The sequence below is a fragment of the Panthera onca genome, chromosome A2 (genome assembly GCF_046562875.1).
Source record: "Panthera onca isolate mPanOnc1 chromosome A2, mPanOnc1 haplotype 2, whole genome shotgun sequence".
Classification (NCBI taxonomy): Eukaryota; Metazoa; Chordata; class Mammalia; order Carnivora; family Felidae; genus Panthera; species Panthera onca.
The window spans coordinates 15,481,848-15,502,536 of record NC_138340.1 but is presented as its reverse complement, the minus strand read 5'-3'; the positions used below and the strand labels follow the sequence as shown (position 1 = coordinate 15,502,536).

The 20,689-nt window shown below is 50.9% G+C and overlaps 1 protein-coding gene across 17 annotated transcripts in view; it reads right to left on the bottom strand.

Annotated features, from left to right (window-relative positions):
• Positions 1–20,689, bottom strand: part of LARS2 (leucyl-tRNA synthetase 2, mitochondrial) — a 186,776-nt gene that overhangs the window by 9,426 nt on the left and 156,661 nt on the right. For 2 of the 17 annotated variants that reach the window (XM_081792774.1, XM_078443162.2), the window contains 7 exons: positions 19,310–19,410; positions 16,396–16,578; positions 14,798–14,967; positions 12,576–12,653; positions 9,974–10,129; positions 9,054–9,165; positions 7,406–7,604 (listed from right to left, as the gene is read on the bottom strand). In XM_081792774.1, coding sequence (XP_081648900.1) covers positions 7,406–7,604; positions 9,054–9,165; positions 9,974–10,129; positions 12,576–12,653; positions 14,798–14,967; positions 16,396–16,578; positions 19,310–19,410 — 999 coding nt within the window. Of the gene's footprint in view, positions 1–2,309; positions 2,397–7,405; positions 7,605–9,053; positions 9,166–9,973; positions 10,130–12,575; positions 12,654–14,797; positions 14,968–15,377; positions 16,579–19,309; positions 19,411–20,689 lie in introns of those variants that run through there. The other 15 variants (XM_078443170.2, XM_078443165.2, XR_013554258.2 and 12 more) reach the window with 13 other exon arrangements.

Genomic DNA, 20,689 nt, shown 5'->3' with positions numbered 1-20,689 from the left:
AAGAGTCAGACGCTTAACTGGCTGAACCACCCAGGTGCCCCTCTTCTCGTTTCTTCCTAGGGTTTCTCTGTGTTCCCCGTTGAATCAGCTGTGCCTTCTTTTGTGGGTAACGTGAAAGAACATTACACGGTCAAGTTTCCAACCCTGGTTGGTAGAGTCAACCTCCCCTTCCCTATCGGTTTGTGATTTTTCTTTTACAATACCCTGTAGTCGGGATGGTTTCTGGATTCTCCAAAGCTCTTACAAGTAGCTCTCAAAGTGGCCGTCCGCCATTCGGTAGAGCTCGGCCAGAGCGTGGACCAACGTGCGGCTTCCTCGAGAGGGTCGTGCTCCTGAAAGAAGCTGGTCGGCCTACCCCCCGATGTGTGCGTAGAGGCAGAGGTGATCCACCTTGGAAGCTCAAGCTGCTTATCTCCTTGTGGGTTGTCACAGCCGGTTCCCAGACCGGCCCCGGGTCCACGGCTCACTCTGGAGCGGCGCTGACCCATTCTACTCCGGGCACCTCTGTCGTGATTCTTGTGCTGGTATCGAGCACTTATGTGTTGCTTACTGTATGTTTTACTCTCTGGCACTCTTGCTGTAACCCCGTGCTGCCAGTGGGTTTTAGGGAAGTGAACGCCTGCCAGAGTCTGAGAATCGAGCGGCATCAAAGATGTATTCCTGGGGCCCAGCTGGCCCCTGTGCCCCGGGGTTCCAGCACTTGCCGATGGACCTACTCCATTCCTGACAGATGTGCGTTTTGGCCGAAGCCGAAAGGAGCTTCCTGCTTGTTCCTCAGAAGGGGTGCTATTATGACTCCTATCTAAATACAAGACAGAGGTCACAGGAGGGAGATAATCACGTCTTTATTTTAGCAGGCTGGCCCAGTCTGCCTTGTCCTGTGACCCAGCTGCAGCGGGACGGATTCCAGACCCTCCGCATGGTAATTGTACAGGATGCCTGGGAGATGAAAGGGCCTCGGACACAAATGTTCTGGGCAGAAGCTGTTACAAATTCCACAATAAAAAAAAATGAGGAAGCCCGGCCTTCCTGGAGCGATCAGGATGCTTATTTATAGCAGCCTGGGTCCCTGCCAGGGTTTCCCTATAGACAGGGGTGGGGCCATCCTGCTCAGCGGGGAGGAACAGAAACTCCCGGCGGGTTCTAGGCCCTGTTTTTGCCTCTCTACTCTTTAGGGAGGTAAAAATACCCAACATTTGCATAGCAAAAACAATGGTTTCTTTACATGACACAGCCCGGGTCGAGAGCTGGCCTCTGGGTTAGCACCTGGACAAAGTCTGAACACTTTGGGAAGTGTCAAGGCCATGGAGCACAAGGCTACCAAGCGGGGGCTGGCTGTTGCCTACGGCCCACCCCCTTCCGACCCCTCCTCTGGGAGAGCTGTTGTCACTGACCTTCCAGGCAAGTGACTGAAACAGCGGAACCGAGCCTCCTCTCGTGCGCGGAGCACTGGCAAGGTCGCCACGCCGCCGTGGCAGCCGGGAGCGAGTGCTGGGGCGGTCACGGTGTCTGTGGCCGGCGGCCTCTCTTGCTGGCCGTCACCAGGCCGGCTGCCACCCCGGCCCCGCGCTCTCACACACACGTAAGGGTGGGCTTGGGGACTCCATGGCCTCTGATCCCCACTGAGCCTCATCCAGCCCTGGCGATTCCAAGGAAATGGACAGGATGTGACGCCGCTAGATTTTGGCTTTTGCCCACAGAAGGGGTCCTGCTGACTTTCTTTTGAAATAACGACACTCGGGGTGCCTGGGTGGCTCGGTCAGTTAAGCTGACTTTCTTTTGAAATAACGACACTGACACGCACATGCGTATTCGTATGTAAAATGCCCTCAGACCATCAGTGAGAACTTACTCTCCTTTACAACGGACACACACACACACACACACACACACACACACGATGTGTACGTTTGTAATTTTGTTGAAATTGAGGAACATAACACATACGTGTGGCAAAATGCTACACTACACTATTTTACAGCCACTTTTACGAGGAAAAATGGATCCGTGGCGGCAGCCTGCGGCTTTGAGGGTTGCGAGTTACTTCGGAACGCCTAAGCGGGGGGGCACAGGGTCACCTTGCTGTGACCTCACAAATTAAGGTGCTGATGAAAGACCTGAAGCTTCCACAAGGTAAAGCCTGAGGCAGGAGTCCAGACAGAAACCTCCCTGTGCAACCATAAAAATGGCCGGAAGAACAGAAACAGAGAGCTTACCGCCACATTTTAAGTAACTCGTAGTTTGGACAAGAGGCTAACCCCAAAGCAGCACAAAATAATAGCAAAAGAAAAACCACCCAAATGACTTACAGAGCCTTCGTAGGGTGGGACACAATGTGGCTGGTAAGAAAAGAATGGGTACGCCCGCCCGTGAGTGTCGATACAGAATGCCAACATCTGCATAGAAACAGATACACATTTCACGGATTACATGCATGGAGTTCTAGTGTCAGATTAAATTCTTTTTTATTTGAAGCTTATTGATTTATTTTGAGAGAGAGCATGAGTGGAGGAGGGGCTGAGAGAGAAAGAGAGAGAGAGAGAGAGAGAGAGAGAGAGAGAGAGAGAGAGAGAATCCCAAGCAGGCTCTGCACTGTCAGCAAAGAGCCCGTGTGGGGCTTGAACTCATGAACCGTGAGATCACGACCTGACCTCAACCGACTGAGCCACCCAGGTGCCCCCTTGTGTTCTCCTTTTCATGGCCACCCCCACCCCCCCGGCCAGTCCCTAACCCCCTGGCAACCACTACTGTGTTTTCTCTCTATATAAATTAGTTATTTTGAGAACGTTATGTATAAATGGACTCAGTATATAACCTTTTGAGATTGACTTTTTTCACCCAGCATAATCCCCTTGGGATCCATCCACGCTGTTGCCGGTTAGAAAAGTCATTTTTCAGGATGATGAAATTAGATCTCCAACCAGAGTACCACCAAGAAGCTCCCTGGTGGGTGACTTTCTGCCTTTTTACTGTCCACCACCAAAGGAAACCTTGTGTCCTTCGTCTGGAAACAGTATCAGTGACTCCAAATACACAAAATTTCCCTAAGCGAGCAGCCACCACCCCTTGTCTGGATTAGGACAATACCCTATTATGGTACACAAAAGAGAACTGTGTAAATTCAGACGTGGTATCTTGAGCTTCTTAGATCCAAAACTTCAGGAAGGAAAAAAGATTTCCTCATCCTGTTACAGCTTTCTCCCACTGCCAAGACATTGGTTCTGTTTCCTACTGAAGGTCTTCACTGGCTCTTGAAGGGACTGGTAGGGGACTATTCAAGCTCCTCTGAAATGTTTCCTTTTTATCCACAGCATTGGCGGCCATTTAGCCCACAGGGCTCCGGACCTCCCCTAGGGGACCGGTCTCAATTCTGCTGCTCTCTGGGAGAGAACCTGTCCTGTGAAAATCTGCTTCTCTAGGGAACTCTGGGAAATGGCCATTTCTGACCATTCTGCCCCTCGCCGCGTTCCCTTTTATAGCCATTCTGAGTTACCTTCCAAAGATGAGGGAATGAAACCTGAAGCCAACATGGAAGCTGAGTTTTCTAGAACAGACACGTGCGTGTGAAAACCGTGCAAAGCCTTGGCTCAAGAATGACCGGCGGTGTAAGATGACAATAATGAAGCTCCTCGCGACACAGGGCTTCTGTCTGCAAAGGACTTCCCACACCTGGAGACGCTGGCCCTCTTTAGTTCTGGGAGGGCCGGGGAGGGGTCACATCTCCATTCTCTCCTGAGGGCACCTGACCCGCGCCTGTGAGTCAATGACCAGACTGCCACACCAGGTGCGGGGACTCCTCACTTGACTACGTTATGGCCCCTGCTGCTCATTCAGAGGGGGCCACACACACACAGGGGGGAGAGCCCGGAGACAACGGCTTCCCATTACTTCTTTGAATTAAAAAAAACAAAATTAGGGGGCACCTGGGTGGCTTAGTCGGTTGAGTCTGACTCTTGATTTCGGCTCCGGTCACGATCTCACGGTTCGTGGGTTTGAGCCCCGCGCGGAGCTCTGTGCTGACAGCACGGGGCCCAGTTGGGAGTCTCTCTCTCTCTCTTTCTCCTGCTCTTGTGTGCACACACACGCTCTCTCTCTCTCGAAATAAATTAACAAACATTAAAAACAAAAACAAAAACACAATTAGTTGCCATGAATTTGTAAAGCTTGAGGGAAGACCTTAACCAGAAGGCCCTCGCCAGCTCTCCCACAGATGCCCCAGAACGGAGCGTGGCACATAATACACGCTCTATAAACCGACTGAATGAAACACTGTAGCAAAACTAAGATTCAAGCTATACGTACTTGTAACACAGCTCACAAAAGCCACGTGTGCTGTGTAGGGAGAATCACGGAGCAAGGTCTAGAACAGGCGTTTCTATCCTAATACTTTAGCATATGTCTGTTGAGGATCCTGTCGCAAAGCTGAAGGACAGACTGGCAGGGCCACGCCCACAGTGCATACTCGTATCCTAAGACCTGCCGGGTAGGGAGGGGGCCCTGGGGAGAGTAGAGCCGGTCTGCCCCCTCCCCCGGGCAATGCAACTGAAGGGGGACCCAAGGAGGGGGTTTCGGCAAATCCCACTGACTTTACTCTTTTGTGGGAGAAATGAAATGAGGGAGGAAAACAGAGAATGCGGGACAAAGAAGGTAAAAGAAAGAGACATGTATATTCCAGGATAAGAGGGAGTTTATTGCAAGTTAGATTGGTTTGCTTTAGCAAAGGAAGACTAGGAAAGAGTGAACAGCACGCCATTTAAAAAACGTAACGCGGTCGCCAATGCTAAATGAAAGAGCCAGGTTTCCTTCCCCAGGAGATAAGAAAAGGCTGCATAATACGGCAACAGCATAGCAGGGCCTGTACCAAACTCCCTTTGGGGCACTCTGTCTATTCCGCAAAGAACGGGCAAACGACTCATCCTTTATAGTCTGTTCTAAGAGAAGGCAAAACACAGAAGGAAACCAACACAATTCATCGGGTGAAGTCGGTGAAACCCTCATTTCTAAACCTGACCACGCCTACTGAGAAAGGCTGGTCTTCCTCAGGAGAATAACGGCCAATTTCTAAATAAAACTCTAGCAGATAGAATTTAACGGTATGTTAAGTCCACAACACCACGGTCAAGAGAAATCCATCCCAGGAGAGCTTAATATTAGGCAATCGATTAACTGGACCTAAGTGATATCAATGGGGCAGAGGGGGAAGTTAAAAGCAAATGATACAAACACCTTAACACTGGAAGAATGGATGTTAAGTAAAATACAGCTCCCACTCCTAATATCAGTTCTGGAAAACAAGGACGGAAAGCTGTTTCCTTAACATTATAGGGAATATCTATCCTCAACCCACAGCCAACATCAAGCCCAACAGGGAAGCGTGTTTCCTTGCTTAAAAAAAAATTTTTTTTTTAATGTTTATTTATTTTTGAGAGACAGAGACAGAATGCGAGTGAGTTAGGGGCAGAGAGGGAGAGGGAGACACAGCATCACAAGCAGGCTCCAGGCTCTGAGCTGTCGGCACAGAACCCGATGCGGGGCTCGAACTCACAGACCGTGAGATCATGACCTGAGTCGAAGTCGGATGTTTAGCTGATTGAGCCACCCAGGCGCCCCGCATTAGTTCCCTTTCCTTCTGGAAGTGAGACAGGGCTGTCTGGCACCAGCATTCTTGAACGACCTGTAGGGTTTTCTAAGCAGTACGTACACACACACGGAGACCTTTCTAACCATTAGAAAGGAAGACAATACTTATCCTTATTTGCTGATCACAGCATCCTAAAAAATCTAAGAGGATTTTACCCCTTACACAACGTATGAGAAATTGGAAGGGAATCTGGGTCAGAGAATAAGTATGCAAATAAATTTTAAAAATTACATGCCAGCCATTACCAGTCAAAAATTGTAAAAGAAAAAATATTGCAGTCACAAGAGTGTGGACAAAATACAAGAACAACGACAACAAAAAACCCACTTGAGGATAATCTTAAGAAATGCATGGGACTGGGCACCTGGGTGGCTCAGTTGGTTAAACATCTGACTTCAGCTCAGGTGATGATCTCACGGTTGGTGAGTTCAAGCCCCACATCCCCTACATCAGGCTCTCTGCTGTCACCGCATAGCTCACTTCAGATCCTCTGTCTTCCCCCCCGCCCCGCCCCCCGCCCTCTCTCTGCCCCTCTCCTGCTCTCTCAAACATGAACATTTAAAAAAAAAAAAAATGGACAGGAGTTACATGAAAAAAACTACAAAACTTGACTCAGCACAAAGGAAGTCTAGAATAAAGGGCCAGACAAGGGCAGGGGTGCCTGGCTGGCTCAGTCGGTAGAGTGTGGGACTCTTGATCTTAGGGTTGTCAGTTTGAGCCCCATGTTGGGTGGAGAGATTACTTAAAAATAAAATTTAAAGAAAATGGGGGAGGGTAGGGACAGATCAGATGGAAGTCTGGAAGGGGTAAAAATGTGAGACCTTCCCAAATTAATTCTAGGTTTAGCCAAATTTCAATCAAGATCCAAGCATTTTAATAATAAAATCAGGGGCACCTGGGTGGCTCAGTCAGTTAAGCGTCCCACTTCAGCTCAGGTCACGATCTCATGGTTTGTGGGTTCGAGCCCCGCGTCGGGCTCTGTGCTGGCAGCTCGGAGCCGGGAGCCTGCTTTGGATTTTGTGTCTCGTTCCCTCTCTGTCCCTACCCCACTAGTGCTCTGTCTCTCTCTTTCTCAAAAATGAATAAACATTAAAAAAATTATACCAGAGTTCTATTGAGAAGAAAAAACAGGTGAGAGGAGCTAAAAAAATTATGAAAAAGAAATGAAGGGAGGCTAGCCCACCAGATGTTAAAACCGTATGGAAAAATCCAATAATTAAATCAGTGAAACAGAACATATGCTTGAAAAACAGGCGTGGAGTGGAAACGGGGATAACTTTTCAGGAAAATAATCTGGCGACATACATCAAGAGTCTTGAAAACATTCCTAACCTTCCCGCTTCAAGGACATCCTGTGAAGCGGGAACACAGATTTACGCACAGAATTGTCCACAGTGGATGATGGGAACGAGTGTTACACACGTGACTGGAACAGTTACCAAAGTCATGCCTGTGGACAATTAATGCAGTCATGAAAAACGTTTACGGGTTAAAAAAAAAAAAAAAAAAAATCAAAATGTTGACAGATGTGTCTCGTTTTCAAACTAGAAATACTCGGAAGTGAATTTTTTGCTAACCAGGGGAAACCTCATCGGAGGAAGCCCGTGTAGAGGGCGGCCGAGCTGTGTCGCACACTCCGTCTTGAGTCCGTCCCCGCAGGCCACACTAGGCCTCTGACACTGAGGCCGAGGCCCGGGGGCCCGAGCCCCTCTAAGACTTAACCACCCACACTGGCCACGGAAGGCGTGCGGCCCCGACGCTCACCCTCGCGGCAGCCAAGGCTCAGCGAGGGTGTCACTCAGGATTTCCAGGGGACGGAGTGGGCCCAGGCGGGGCTGTTCCAGCATGCGGGATGAGTTTACCACAGAGGCACTGCAAAGTCCTTGCAAAACACCGGGAATCGTGACGGATGCTCTCGTCCGAGCAGCTTCGCCAGCGCTCCAGAGAATTTTTGGAAGCTGATCTGAAAATGCGTCTCAAAAGCCTTAGTATTTTGGGGCGCCCCGGTGGCTCAGTCGGTTGAGCATCCGGCTCCGGCTCAGGTCACGATCTCACGGTTTGTGGGTTCGAGCCCCACGTCGGGCTCGCGGCTGTCAGCACAGGGCCCGCTTCCGATCCCCTGCCCCCCTCCCGCTTGCGCTCTCTCAAGGGGTATTTTATGTCCCTTCTGAGCAAGCATTATGTCTAGATATGTGTTTAAGGAAATGATTTTGCATGTGGACACAAACATAGCTGTTCAACTTTTAAAATGATATTGTATAATTATAAGTGGTCTAAGTGTCCAAAAATCAAAAAACGATTTTTTTTTGATGAACCTCATATACCATCTGAAGAGGTAATCCCGTATCAAAATTAACAAAAAATAGAGATGAGTACAAGGAAAAGAAAGAATTAACTACTGAAGGCAGCTTAGTGTGAAGAATGTTTAAATTATTTCTTTTTTAACTTTTTTTTTTTTTTTTGAGACAGAGAGAGACAAAGCATGAACGGGGGAGGGTCAGAGAGAGGGAGACACAGAATCTGAAACAGGCTCCAAGCTCTGAGCTGTCAGCACAGAGCCCGACGCGGGGTTCGAACTCACGGATGCGAGATCATGACCTGAGCCGAAGTCGGCCGCTTAACCGACTGAGCCACCCAGGCGCCCCTAAATTATTTCTTAAAAGGAGAGGACGTAAGTATTTCTAGCGATAGCCTTTGAGAATGACCAATGGGCCCTGAAAAACGTTTTCATGGGGCTGCCTTACGAGAGGAAAAGTGCATGAGGTCCTGCCTTAGGCTTTCATGTGAGGGCCAGGTCTTAACAGCAGAGGGCCACAGTCCCCCCGCTTGCCCGCACATCAGAATCACCGAGCAGGTGGTTAAAAACAGGCCCTCCAGTCACTCCCCAAGGCTCCAGAACTAGGACCTCCAAGGGGGGCGGGAGGGGCAGAGGCTTCTGCAGCTGATTCACCTGAGCCTCGGGCAGGGGGACACGCCTCGGTGCCCAGTTCAGCAATAATGGGCTGCTGGAGAGCCTGAATCCCCGTCTAAGCGACTAAGGTTTAGATCCGCAACCATAATTCCAGGTGCCCTGCTCTCCATCCATAAAGTGGGACTAAAGCCGAGTTTCCACCTTAAAAAGATAACATGGGGTCATGGTATAGGGAGAGCGGGACACTGAGTTCCGTGGTGACGCCAATATTCCCATTCGTCTGGGCACAGAGTGCCGAAGCGGAGAAGTGTCCTCCCCTTTGGCGGGGGTGACCACGCAGAAGTCCCACCACTCCCACTACAAGACAGAGGGGTCCCAGGTACGGATGCCAAATGTCGGACCCCACGCCTGAGGACATCTGAGCCCCGGGTCGTGTTCAAGAAGAGGCTGGAGCACATCCTGGTTAGCAGTAACGGGTCAGACGAGGACACGCCCACCTACCTGCCCAGAGCTCCGAGGTGATGTGAGGGGCCATCGGGGCAGCCATCACGGTCAGGGCACACACAGCGTCCTCGAACTCGGGGCTGTGGAGAACGACTCTCTGCGAGGCTTGCTGGGGAAGAGAAAAGAACAATGTGAGAACACCGAGGCACACAGAATAAGCCTGGGGAAGGAAGGCCATCCATGTATCTGAAGTCCAGAGACACAGGCAGGCAAGCAGCAACCCTCCTGGCCATCCGTTTGCTCTGGACGAAGAATGTCCCCCATCTAACCCTAGTATGACAAGGAGGGCAGCAGCAGCAACAGCAAAGACACCACTCTTAACTGAGCACGTACTACGCCCTCAGTCTGAGGCTGGCTCATCTGATTCCTACAGCTACCGCTGGGGGGGCAGTGTTCTTCCCCCCACCTGGCGGATGAAGCAGCTAAGGGTCACGGGGGGAGAGTAACCTGCCCCCAGGTAGGTGGTTAACCAAGCAACGCAGCTCCCACGAGCATCCAGCTTTGTCTGAAATCAGAGTTCAACGCCTAGCTGCTCTGCTGGGTTTCCCAGGTGCTTCGGAGCCCGTGAGACACGCACAAGGACTTGCTCACGGGTTTCGCAACGTGCAAATGTCTAGCACAGGGGTCCCTCTGCCCCCTCGGGGGCCTCAGGGGTCCTCCTTCTATTAAACAGCTTTGCCAGTTACTGTAAACACCCAGTTTCTTCCTGCAGTGCAGCTAGCCAGGTGACCCAGCCACGCGCCCATCTAATTTACGGGGTACCCACCCTATGCTGGACTTTGGGGATAAAACGTCCAGAAAGGTACAGTCTCTGCCCTCAAGGGGTTTACTATCAACCGGGGAGACAAGTGACAGAGGAATTAAGGGTGTCACAGGGTGCAGGGGAGGGACGGTGGCGAGCAAAGCAGGGTGTGAACTGGCGAGTGTGGTCCAAGGACGGCGGGGAAGGAGAGGGGCCATCCCGACGTGGCTGTGGGAAGGACATCACTGAGCTTCCCAGAGGCTGGCGGTTGTCGAGGCACGCTGGGCGAGTCCCGATAAAAACCAGCCTGGCGAGATGGTGGCACTCCAGTCTACGTTCACAAAACAATTGTGACAAAAACAATTTTGGTTTAATTTTACGATGTTTGCTAAAATTAAAAGGAGGAAGCCCCCATGATATATATTTTGCTAGGTAGAGAGAGGCCAAAAATACTCTACATTTAAAAAAAATTTTTAAGTTTATTTTTGAGAGAGAGAGAGAGAGAGAGAGCACGAATGGGGGAGGGGCAGAGAGAGAGGGAGACACAGAATCCGAAACAGGCTCCAGGCTCTGAGCTGTCAGCACAGAGCCCGATGTGGGGCCTGAACCCATGAGACGAGAGATCATGACCTGAGCCTAAGTTGGATGCTTAACTGACTGAGCTACCCAGAAGCCCCCCACAAAATACTGTACATTTAAAAAAATGTTTATATATTTATATGGGGGGGGGGGGCTTGTGCTGGGGAGGGGCAGAGAGGGAGAGAGAGAATCCTAAGCAGGCTCCATGCTGTCAGCACAGAGCCCGATGCGGTGCTCGATCCCACAAACCGCGAGATCATGACCTGAGCTGAAATCGAGAGTTGGATGCTCAACCGAATGAGCCACCCAGGCGCCCCTATACATTAAAAAAAAAAAAAAAAAAAGCCTCTATGATCTTTGCAAAACAGCCTAAGAGATTGGAATCTAATTCCATGGGTGAGGGTACAGAGAGAGTCAACCAGAAGGGCTGTAGATGGAACTGTCAGCGAGTAGGCATTTCATTTTTAATTTCTTTTTTCTATAATATTTGCCATTTTTTCCCAATTAAAAAAATCACACACACTCGGCAAAGAAAATTTCGGAAACGCGAAATCACTCATGCGTTGTCCATCCAACCTAGAAGAAAACTGATGTATTTTATCCCGGTCTCCAAAAATGCAAAAATACGGGACTTTCCACATCTGCCCATATGCCCTTTGGCTTGACTGGAGTTGTTATCACATAGACACTTTTGTATCGTGTGTTCTTCCTTGCTGTTGTATCACGAACAGTTTCTGAAACTAAGTATTCCTGGAAAGCACAGTGTGAATGGCGGTGGTGTATTTCCTTCTCATTGATACGACCGGAGTCATTTCCCGATTTTCCCTTCTGAGGACAGCTGGGGTTCTATGTCTCCGTGACTGCGAGTTGCTGGCCAGTGGGCACCCTTGAATCAAAGGACATAAACAACTGCAGGACTACTGACCTCAAAGTCAAAGTGCTTCCTGGAGAAGTTACATCAACCATGGCCACTGCTGATGTGTGACACCGTCTCACTGCCTTTGTAATAGCACAGACTTTATGTTAAAAAGTCTCCGCGAATTTGATAGGCAAAAAAAAAAAAAAAAAAAAAATAGCACCGCGTTTTTAATTTGCATTTCACGATAATTAGTGAGGCAAATACTTTCTTCTGCCAAGTTTACGGGTTATTTCTATCTTACCTTCTGTGAATTACCTCCTTTCACCTCCTTTGACCGCTTTTAGGTTAGGTATTTCATATTCGTATGTGAAAGGCTCTTTATATATTGAGAATCTTAAGCCTTATGTCCGATATTTTTGTTATAAAATGTTTTCCCCAGTTTTTATCTACCTTTGAACGTGGCATGTTTTAACACACTAAAAATGGTAAGTTTTATGCAGTCATGGATTTGTCACTAAACGACCAGACACGTCATCTAACCTCCCTGGGCGTCAGGTCCTCGTAGGCAAACCATGGTGGGGGGGGGCAGGAGGGAGGGGAGTCGTTGGGCGAGAGAATTTTTTTTTTTAAGTTTATTTATTTTGAGAGAGAGAGAGAGAGGGAGAGAGAGAGAGCACGCAAGTGGGGGAAGGGGCAGAGAAGGAAAGGAAGAGAGAGGATCCCAAGCTGGCTCTGCAGGGGGTTTGAACCCACAACCTGAGCCTGATGCAGGAGGGTTTGAACCCACAAACCGTGAGATCATGACGTGAGCCGAAGTCAGCGCTTAACCGGCTGGGCCACCCAGGTGTCCCCCTCCCTTTTTTTAAAGTTATTTTGGGCCCATCTTTAAGAACCTTCCAGCTCTAGGGGCGCCTGGGTGGCTTGGTCGGTTGAGCGTCCGACTTTGGCTCAGGTCATGATCTCACGGTCCGTGAGTTCGAGCCCCACGTCGGGCTCTGTGCTGACAGCCCAGAGCCTGGAGCCTGTTTCGGATTCTGTGTCTCCCTCTCTCTCTGCCCCTCCCCTGTTCATGCTCTGTCTCTCTCCATCTCAAAAATAAATAAACGTTAAAAAAAAAAAATTAAAAAAAAAAAAAAAAAGAACCTTCCAGCTCTAAAGCTAGGTTGTGACTATGGGAAAAAAAAATGCTTCTTTAAGATAAGAGAGCCGCACCGAGGGGATGATACCACGGTGCTGCTCTCTGTCCGCAACCCGGCACCCTGCAGGCCACCTCAGCATGTGGCGGGAAGCCACCTGCCCTCCTGTGCTATCAGCAGATGAGAACAAGAGGGCCACTTACCAGGAGGGCATTGCTGAATCCCATCAGCTGAGAGATTGCCGAGTTCAGTGAGAAGTCCTCTGTGAAATGGGCGGTCACCTATCGGTAAAAGTTGAATTATACACTTTCTTCAACATCTCTTTAAGCTTTCCACCAAAAACCAGCACAACACGACAACGACAAAACAAACGGACGACCCCAAAAATGTGACCTGCATGAAGCTTGCAAAGGTATTTACAAATGGATTCACTGTCTCGAATAATCACGATAATGTTTCATCGGCACAAAGATTTTTTAAATCGGGGTCAATGCCGTTTCCACTACTCAGCACCCCGCTCCCCCACATCTGGGCCGTGCTGGTCCTCGCAGTGGGGACTTTAAACGCTGCTAACGAGCCGAGCAGGAGGCAGGACCTGCTGATGAGGAGGCCTCAAAACAACAGTGGACCGGAGATGGGGTGAAGGATGTAGCTCCTCTGTGGCTCCGTGACTTTCATTCACAATAAAGGTTATTAGGAGACAGGAGAAGGTGAGTTTTGCATTTTCAAATGTGGACTCAACATAAAAACACTAATAGGACTTGTCAGCTTCTTCCTGTTTGTGCGTTTTTCAATTTTGACCATGGCCAAGAATATAGAAAAACAACACATCTAAGGATGTTAAGAGTTTCCAACTTGTTTAAGTGACCCAGTTCTATGATCTGACAGAACCGAAGAATGTGCCAGATCCAGAAAGGAAATATGTGGTATGAAAACAATCATTCAGGCACCACTCACATCATGGAATTCAATTCCATGAGCTCTGTTTCTCTGCACTAGAGAAGAGGGGACGGGAAAAAAGTTGAAGAAGTGTCACCGAATGAGACCATGCTGGACCCAGAGCCTCATGAAAACCCTGTGCCTTCAATGTCATCAGTTACCAGAGTCCAGAAAAGTGACCTTGGCTGACTTTATAAGTTCAAACCAGCAATTCTAGAAAGGGAGAAAGAAAGAGATAAAGAGAGAAAAGTAAGGGAGAGAGAGAGAGAAAGAAAGAAAGAAAGAAAGAAAGAAAGAAAGAAAGAAAGAAAGAAAAGAAAGAAAGAAAGAAAGAAAAGAAGAGGGAGGGAGGAAGGGAAAGAAAGGAAGGAAGGAAGGAAGGAAGGAAAGGGAGGAAGGGAGAGAGGGAGGAAAGGAAGGAAAGGAAAGGAAAGGAAAGGAAAGGAAAGGAAAGGAAAGGAAAGAAGGGAGGAAGGGAAGGGAAGGGAAGGAGGGAGAAAGGAAGGAAAGGGGGGAAGGAGGGAAGAAGGAAGGAAGGGAGGGAGGGAGGGAGGGAGGGAGGGAGAGAGGGAGGGAGGAAGGGAAGGAAGGAAGGAGGGAAGGAGGGAAGGAAGGAAAGAAAGAAGGAAGGAAGGGGAGAAGAGAAGAGAAAAGAAAAGAAAAGGAAAGGAAAAGAAAAAAGGAAAGAAAAGAAAGGAAAGGAAAGGAAAAGAAAAGAAAAAAGGAAAGAAAAAAGAAAAGAAAGGAAAGGAAAGGAAAGGAAAGGAAAAGAAAAAAGGAAAGAAAAGGAAAAAGAGAAGAGAAGAGAAGAGAAGAAAAGAAAAGAAAAGAAAAACTTCAGCCTAAGGAGTATTTGGGGTGTCTCGTACCCACTAAAAAATGCCTTTGGATCTCCTAAATGCCTTCTTTCAAAGACATGTGACATTTCTTTCCACAAAGTTCTTAAAAAGGCAAATGCCACGGTGTGGTAGCAAACTCCTAGATAAAACATTTAAAGGGATTTGTTATCAGTGAAGCATCTTTTAAAATGAATTCAGGGGCGCCTGGCTGGCTCGGTCAGTAAAGCACGCAGCTCTTGATCCCGGGGTCGGGAGTTCAAGCCCCACGCTGGGTGTGGAGATTTCTTACAAATAAAATCTTTAGAAAAGGAAAAATAAAATAATGGTGGCTTGGACAATAAAATATTATTCTCTAAGAAGGTAACACGAACAAATCGCGTGTGTGCAAAAGTGAAGCCACAAGAGCTCCCACAGACGCCGTGTGACAAAGTGCCTGGGCACTCAAGTCCCCCCTCTGCCGGGCGTCTAGCCTGGAGGAGCCTGGTCTCTGGGCCTCAGCTCTGCCTCCATCTGTGGAGTGAGGAGGCCGAAGAGCGGTCTCTTCGGGCCCCTTTCAACCTTGAACCTGTGTTTCCGTTCGCCTTGCGTGTAGTGCATCATCAGCGCTCCTGCCCAGAATGAACCAGCATCCCCGGAAAGTTCCTCACCTCAGAGATGACCGAGTTCTTGTGCTCCCAGAGCTTCCTGCCCTCGGCTCTCTCCTCGTTACTCAGCACTTGGGGCCGGGGAAGTGTCCCAGACGCCCTGGCCTCGATGAAGCGGGTCACCAAGGCCCACAGACGCTGTTGCCATCTTAGCACCCCGGGGAGGGCGTCAGCTGTTTCGAGCCGGGAAGCGAGAACGGGAAAGACACACGCACGAGTGACCGATCTAGTTGTGCCCCAGCCCAGAGACGCACTTGTGCGTTGAACACACACTTCGCGGCGCCCCGACGGAGTGACCCGAGGGCAGGTTGCAGGGGCCACCCTGGCTGGCGGAGTCCGGGAACTCAGACCGGCACCGACTCCGCCACATCCCAGGGCCCCAGGCGTTCAGAGCCCCGGACGGCAGGGCCCCTCAGAGTGGCCACCGACGGCCCCCGGCCCACGACAAGCTCAGAAACCTGGGCCAGGCTGTGCCTCGGTGCCCAGCTGCCCCGCTTCAGAAGGCCTGCGGTCACAAAGGTGTCCCCACAGAACCTAAGCCTCGGCACCTGCACTTTGTAGGTCCCCGGTGATTCCAACGCACCCAGTTCCGGGACCGGCACCCGTGACTACTGCTCCAGACCACACGTATCACTGGAAACGGCTCGCCGAGCAAGGCGGTGACGGGGGCGCCTGGGTGGCTCAGTCGGTTAAGCGTCTGACTTCGGCTCAGGTCACGATCTCGAGGCTCATGGGTTTGAGTCCCGCATCGGGCTCTGTGCTGACGGCCCTGAGGCTGGAGCCTGCTTTGGATTCTGTGTCTCCCTCTCTCTCTGCCCCTCCCCCACTCGTTCTCTCGTTCTCTCTCTCTCTCTCCCCCCCCCAAAAAAATATCTATGTATTTTAAAAAGACAGTGATCCAGCACCTCTGACTTCTTTCCAGAGCGCGTGGGGCAGACCACAGGAAGAAAACTGAGTGACCACTGGACCGTTTATTCTGGGATAGCCAGATACCCTAGAAGATTCTACCTCATGCCCTTTCAGATCTAAACAGCTCTGGAGAGACAAATCTCCCCTAAGGGGGACAGGGCGGCGGCTGTGGGCGGTGGAGGAAGTCCCAGGTAACCCCAGGAGCAGGCCCCGGGCAGGGTTTTCTGGACTCATCCGCCAGAACAAACCTTTCAGGGCGGATCGAGAGAGGACTGGCCTCCGTGGGCCACAGAGGGCCTCGGGGTGGCCTGGAAGCCAGCGTGGCTCCCAGGAAGCGTTCTCAGGAGGGGTCCTGGAGGAACCTGAGTCAGAACGCCACAGACTTGGCGGAGGCGGGTTCCTGGGCGCCCCCCCCCCCCCCCCACCGCCCCAACACCGTCAGCGGGTCAGGAGTGAGGACTGGGAAGCCGCACTTGCTGCGAGCCTCCTCCAGTGACTGTGAGGCCCGTCACCTCCGGGGACGCTGGTCTGAGGACGGTACAGGATGCCGGACAGACCGCTCCTCGCTTCACGGGGCGGATTCCTAGAACCCTCGCTGCTGTCTTCGGCCAAGACGTTTCCTTCCTCGAAACTCCTTGGGCGACCGAGGGCGAGGACACGGGAGGCGGGCCGGGAAGGGGGAGGGGACTTACCCTTCACATCCCACAAGATATCCTTCTCGGGAGGGGCGGCGAAGAGGATGTACAGCCGGATGGTGTCGATGCCGTAACGCCCTACGACCTCCTGGGGGTCCACCCCGTTGTGTTTGGACTTGCTCATCTTCTCCCACGTCACCTCCACCGTCTCCTTCGTGTTTGCGTGAACAGGAACAGACCCTGGACACCAAAATCACACACGGGGACGGCACGTGCGGCTCGGAACGGGTTCCGTAACAGCACGTCCACTAAGAGCCATTAAAAGCGTCCGCTTGAAGAATCCCACTCATTCACTCGACACGCCTCTTTCTCCTCTTTCTCTCCCTCTGTGACACATCGTAGAAAATGTTTTTCTACGGGACGGGAAGGGAAGGCAAGGCAAGGGAAGGCAAGGGAAGGCAAGGGAAGGCAAGGGAAGGCAAGGGAAGGCAAGGCAAGGCAAGGCAAGGGAAGGAAAGGCAAGGCAAGGCAAGGGAAGGCAAGGGAAGGCAAGGCAAGGCAAGGCAAGGCAAGGCAAGGCAAGGCAAGGCAAGGCAAGGCAAGGCAAGGCAAGGCAAGGCCCGCCGCGCCCCATGAGCCCTTCCCTTCGGCAGCACGTGGCACAGTCAGGGCGGCCCGCACCAGCTTCTTCGCAACCACAGAGCAAGACCAAGCAACGTCCCGCTTTCTCAAAGTAAACTAGTTACATGCAGAAGGCAAAGTAAAAAACAGGGTAACAGAGGCCCACACGTTCTGCCGTCTCCTTCAGGGATTCGGGGTCTCCCCTGGAAGTCGGCAGCTGACCGGTCAGGGTCTCAAGAGCAGCAAAGCACCCCGAGAGGTCACGTCAGTCACCGAAAACATGCTCTCGCACCATCGGGACCCGTGGGCTCACCTCACCGGGCTCTTGTTGAATGCGGTGTGCCCTGTGCTGCCCACCCGCCACGGCCTGCTGTCCCGGAGTGTCTCCTCTCCACCCACACACCACTGGGCCAGACAAGGCCTTACATGGCTAGGTTTGGATGAGGTGAGCGTGTGGCCGAGCCCCGGGGGCTGGGACAAGGAAGGACATCTGGGAAGGCTAAGGGCTCTCCCAGGAACCGCAACTAAGAGACAGAAGCTCCCGTTTCAATGTTGTTGGGCGCTAGAACCATAAAGTCCTAAGGAGATGGGGCAGGACGTGGCATCACGGGTCCCCGAGGTCACCTTGTAACCTGAAGTCAGGGGGAACAGAAGCCCAGCCTGGAGGAGGAGGGAGAACAGGGCAGAAGAACAGAGAGGAGGAGGAAGAGCAAATAGGGGCGGGGAAGGGGAGAAGAGAAAGTTCTAGGCCCGGCATCTGGGTGGCGCCTGGGGACTGCCTGCACGCGGCGAGGCCCGGCTGGAGCCCCTACAGCTGGCTTCGGGTGATATCCCTATGTCCTGTGTCCACCTGCCTTTGGGCGTGTTTCTGTTCCTTCTAGACAAGCACTCCCAGACTCTGACCGCAACCAAAGTCCCAAGGGGCCGATGTGTGTACCCAAAAGCTAACTCCGCAGAAGCACGTCCATTAAGGAGAGGGAAGGCTGGCCTCGCTGACCCAAGTGTTTTTTTCGAGGGGGCAAGTCCACGTGGGAAGGGAAAAGGAGCTCACAACACTGCTTGGCCCCATGACATCAGAGCAGAGGGAGACTGAAGTTGCTGTATCCAGGCTGCAGTGAGGCTCAGGGAACCACTGCTTCCGTTTACCCTGCACGCCTCCTCCGGGCTTAGCTACTCTCTCCAGCACTACTGTGCAACTTACGAAAGAGGCATCTATCCGGGCACAACAGTTGAGAAGTTAGAAAAAGGTGCCCTCTCTTGGCAAATGTGGCCCTGAGGTATATGGTTTGGCAAGAGGCTGGATCTCGGGCCCTGCTCACCCCCTAGGCTGGGTGCCTTTGAGCAGTGCACCAACTGCACAGCCGTACAACGGCAGCCCTGCCCATAACACAGACAGCACTTCACTAACAACTGAAATTTATATGCCCCCTGGATTTGGCTTCTTTCTCCTCTGGTCCCTGTTGGAGAAATATTGTCAATTGCTTTTCAAGCTTTTTTTCCGTCCCACGGACCATTCCAAACCCTGATAAATTACTGCATAATTAGGTAATTCCGTTGATGGCTTCCACCTAAACCTTCTCTCTAGTGTTTGGTTTGGAAGGCTGCCTACCATTAGGGGGTTGTTGGGTTTACATGATCTCATCCATTGTGCACTGGGTTTTCTAAACGTAATGGCCAGAGTTCTGGGGTTTTCTCACAGTTGCCTCTCTGTCTCCCCCCCCCCCCCCCATTTTCTAACATGTCATTGATTTCAAGGGTATGCTGGGTGCACACGACATCCTCACCGTGCCACCTAAAGATCTGGCAAGAGGAACTACCCCTGAGGAAGAGTGAAAACACAGATGGCAGCGGAAAGCCTCAGGAGCACTGAAAGAAGAGGGAGGTCCAGCGATCGGGGGAGAGGTGCTCCACAGGGAAGTGCTGGGTGGGGCTGCTCCGGGGTTCTGACACGTGCCTAGAGACTACCTAGAGAGAAACGCTGGGAGTGTCCCAGGCTTGGAAGAGTGTCTCTTGGACCTGGGGACTCTGTCCCTGAGACGGGCTGTCAAACACAAGCAAGGGCACGAGGTGATGCCCGGGCTGACTCTGTTGTGTACAAATGAAAACCCTTCCAGAAGCGAACGGACAGCGGATGGGGCTGGGGCTGAGGAGCAGGTGGCCATCCCAGCCCCAGCCTTCAGAGGGCACTGGCCACCAGGCACAGCAGGCCTGGAGACCTGAGACCCACGGGGCCCTCTCCGGGATTTCCCACCCCACCGAGGCCCGGGCGAGCACCTGCTTTTGTCAATGGCTCTCAGGCCTGGCCTCGTTCTCCCCGAGTACCTAGAAGGGACCGATGGGCCATTCTCACCTGTGAGATCTACTTCCTCTCTCTGTAGATATTGTCCAGACGGCAGGCGGAATGTCTGCCCCTTGATAAGGCCTTGGGCCAGCAGCTTATGAAAAGGCTCTCTGAGAAAAGATAAAGGGAAAAGAAATCGATTGGTAGGGATTTGAAGCATCCAGAAGACAGCAATAGAAGCCTTTCCGGCTGATGGATAGAGACAACTGCTCTTCATAAAAGCAGGTAGTCTGGCCAATGCCACTTGGAAATCCAACTGGAGCAAACAGCTCCTTATAAAGAAGTGACTGAGAACATTAAGTCAGATCGGCAGGTGTTAGCTACTTTCTACTTGTCGAAGTGGAAAGAACACTAGGCTTCAGATTCGGAAGGCCTGGATTTGAATCTCTCTCCTCCTCAATGAATTCTATGAGCCAAGGCAAGTCCCTTACTTGTTCTTAACATCAGTTTGCTTATCTGAAAAGTGGAAACACTAAAAATCTGTCAAAGGCTTGTTGGTAAGATTACAGTAAATGATTGCATGAAAATACTTGTGAATTTTATTTTATTTTTAAATTTGCTGCAGTTCTTTTTAAAAAAAGTTTTTAATGTGTATTTGTATTTGAGAGAGAGAAAGAGAAAGAGCACAAGCAGGGGAGGGGCAGAGAGAGAGGAAGACAGAGTCCAAAAGGCTCTGAGCTGTCAGCACACAGCCCGACACGAGGCTCGAACTCATGAGCTGTGAGATCATGACCTGAGCTGAAGTCAGACGCTCAACCGACTGAGCCACCCAGGGGCCCCACCCCCTCCCCCGGCTTTTTTTTTTTTTTTTTTTTTAAGTTTATTTATTTATTCTGAGAGAGACAGAGAGAGTACGCAAGCAGGGGAGGGGCAGAGAGAGATGAGAACAGAAGATCCAAAGCAGGCTCCGTGCTGAGAGCAGAGGGGCCTGATACGGAGCTCGAACTCACGAACCGTGAGATCATGACCTGAGCCGAAGACCGACACTTAACTGACTGAGCCACCCAGGTACCCCAATACTTGGAAATTTTAAAGAACACTAATGTCAGCTACAGGCCGAGTCCAGCGTCAGGAGGGGCTCGAGGGGACACAGGGAGGTTTAAGTCGGGGCTCTGCTCAAGCAGGCTGCTTTTCCATCAACCTTGTACACAGTGACCGCTTACATTCTTAAAAAAAAAAACAACACTGACTCCTACAGATTAACCACGCATATAGACTTTCTGTTCAAATTCAAACATGAACCTCCTCTTTTTAGGCCTACCCCCCTCTGAGGAGGTGGTTGTTATTAATAGCATGGTAAATACACCTGGAAACGTCTGGAAACTTCTCTGAATGCCTATGTGTATATACATATATATAGTTTTGTATAATTTTGGCAGATTTAAATAG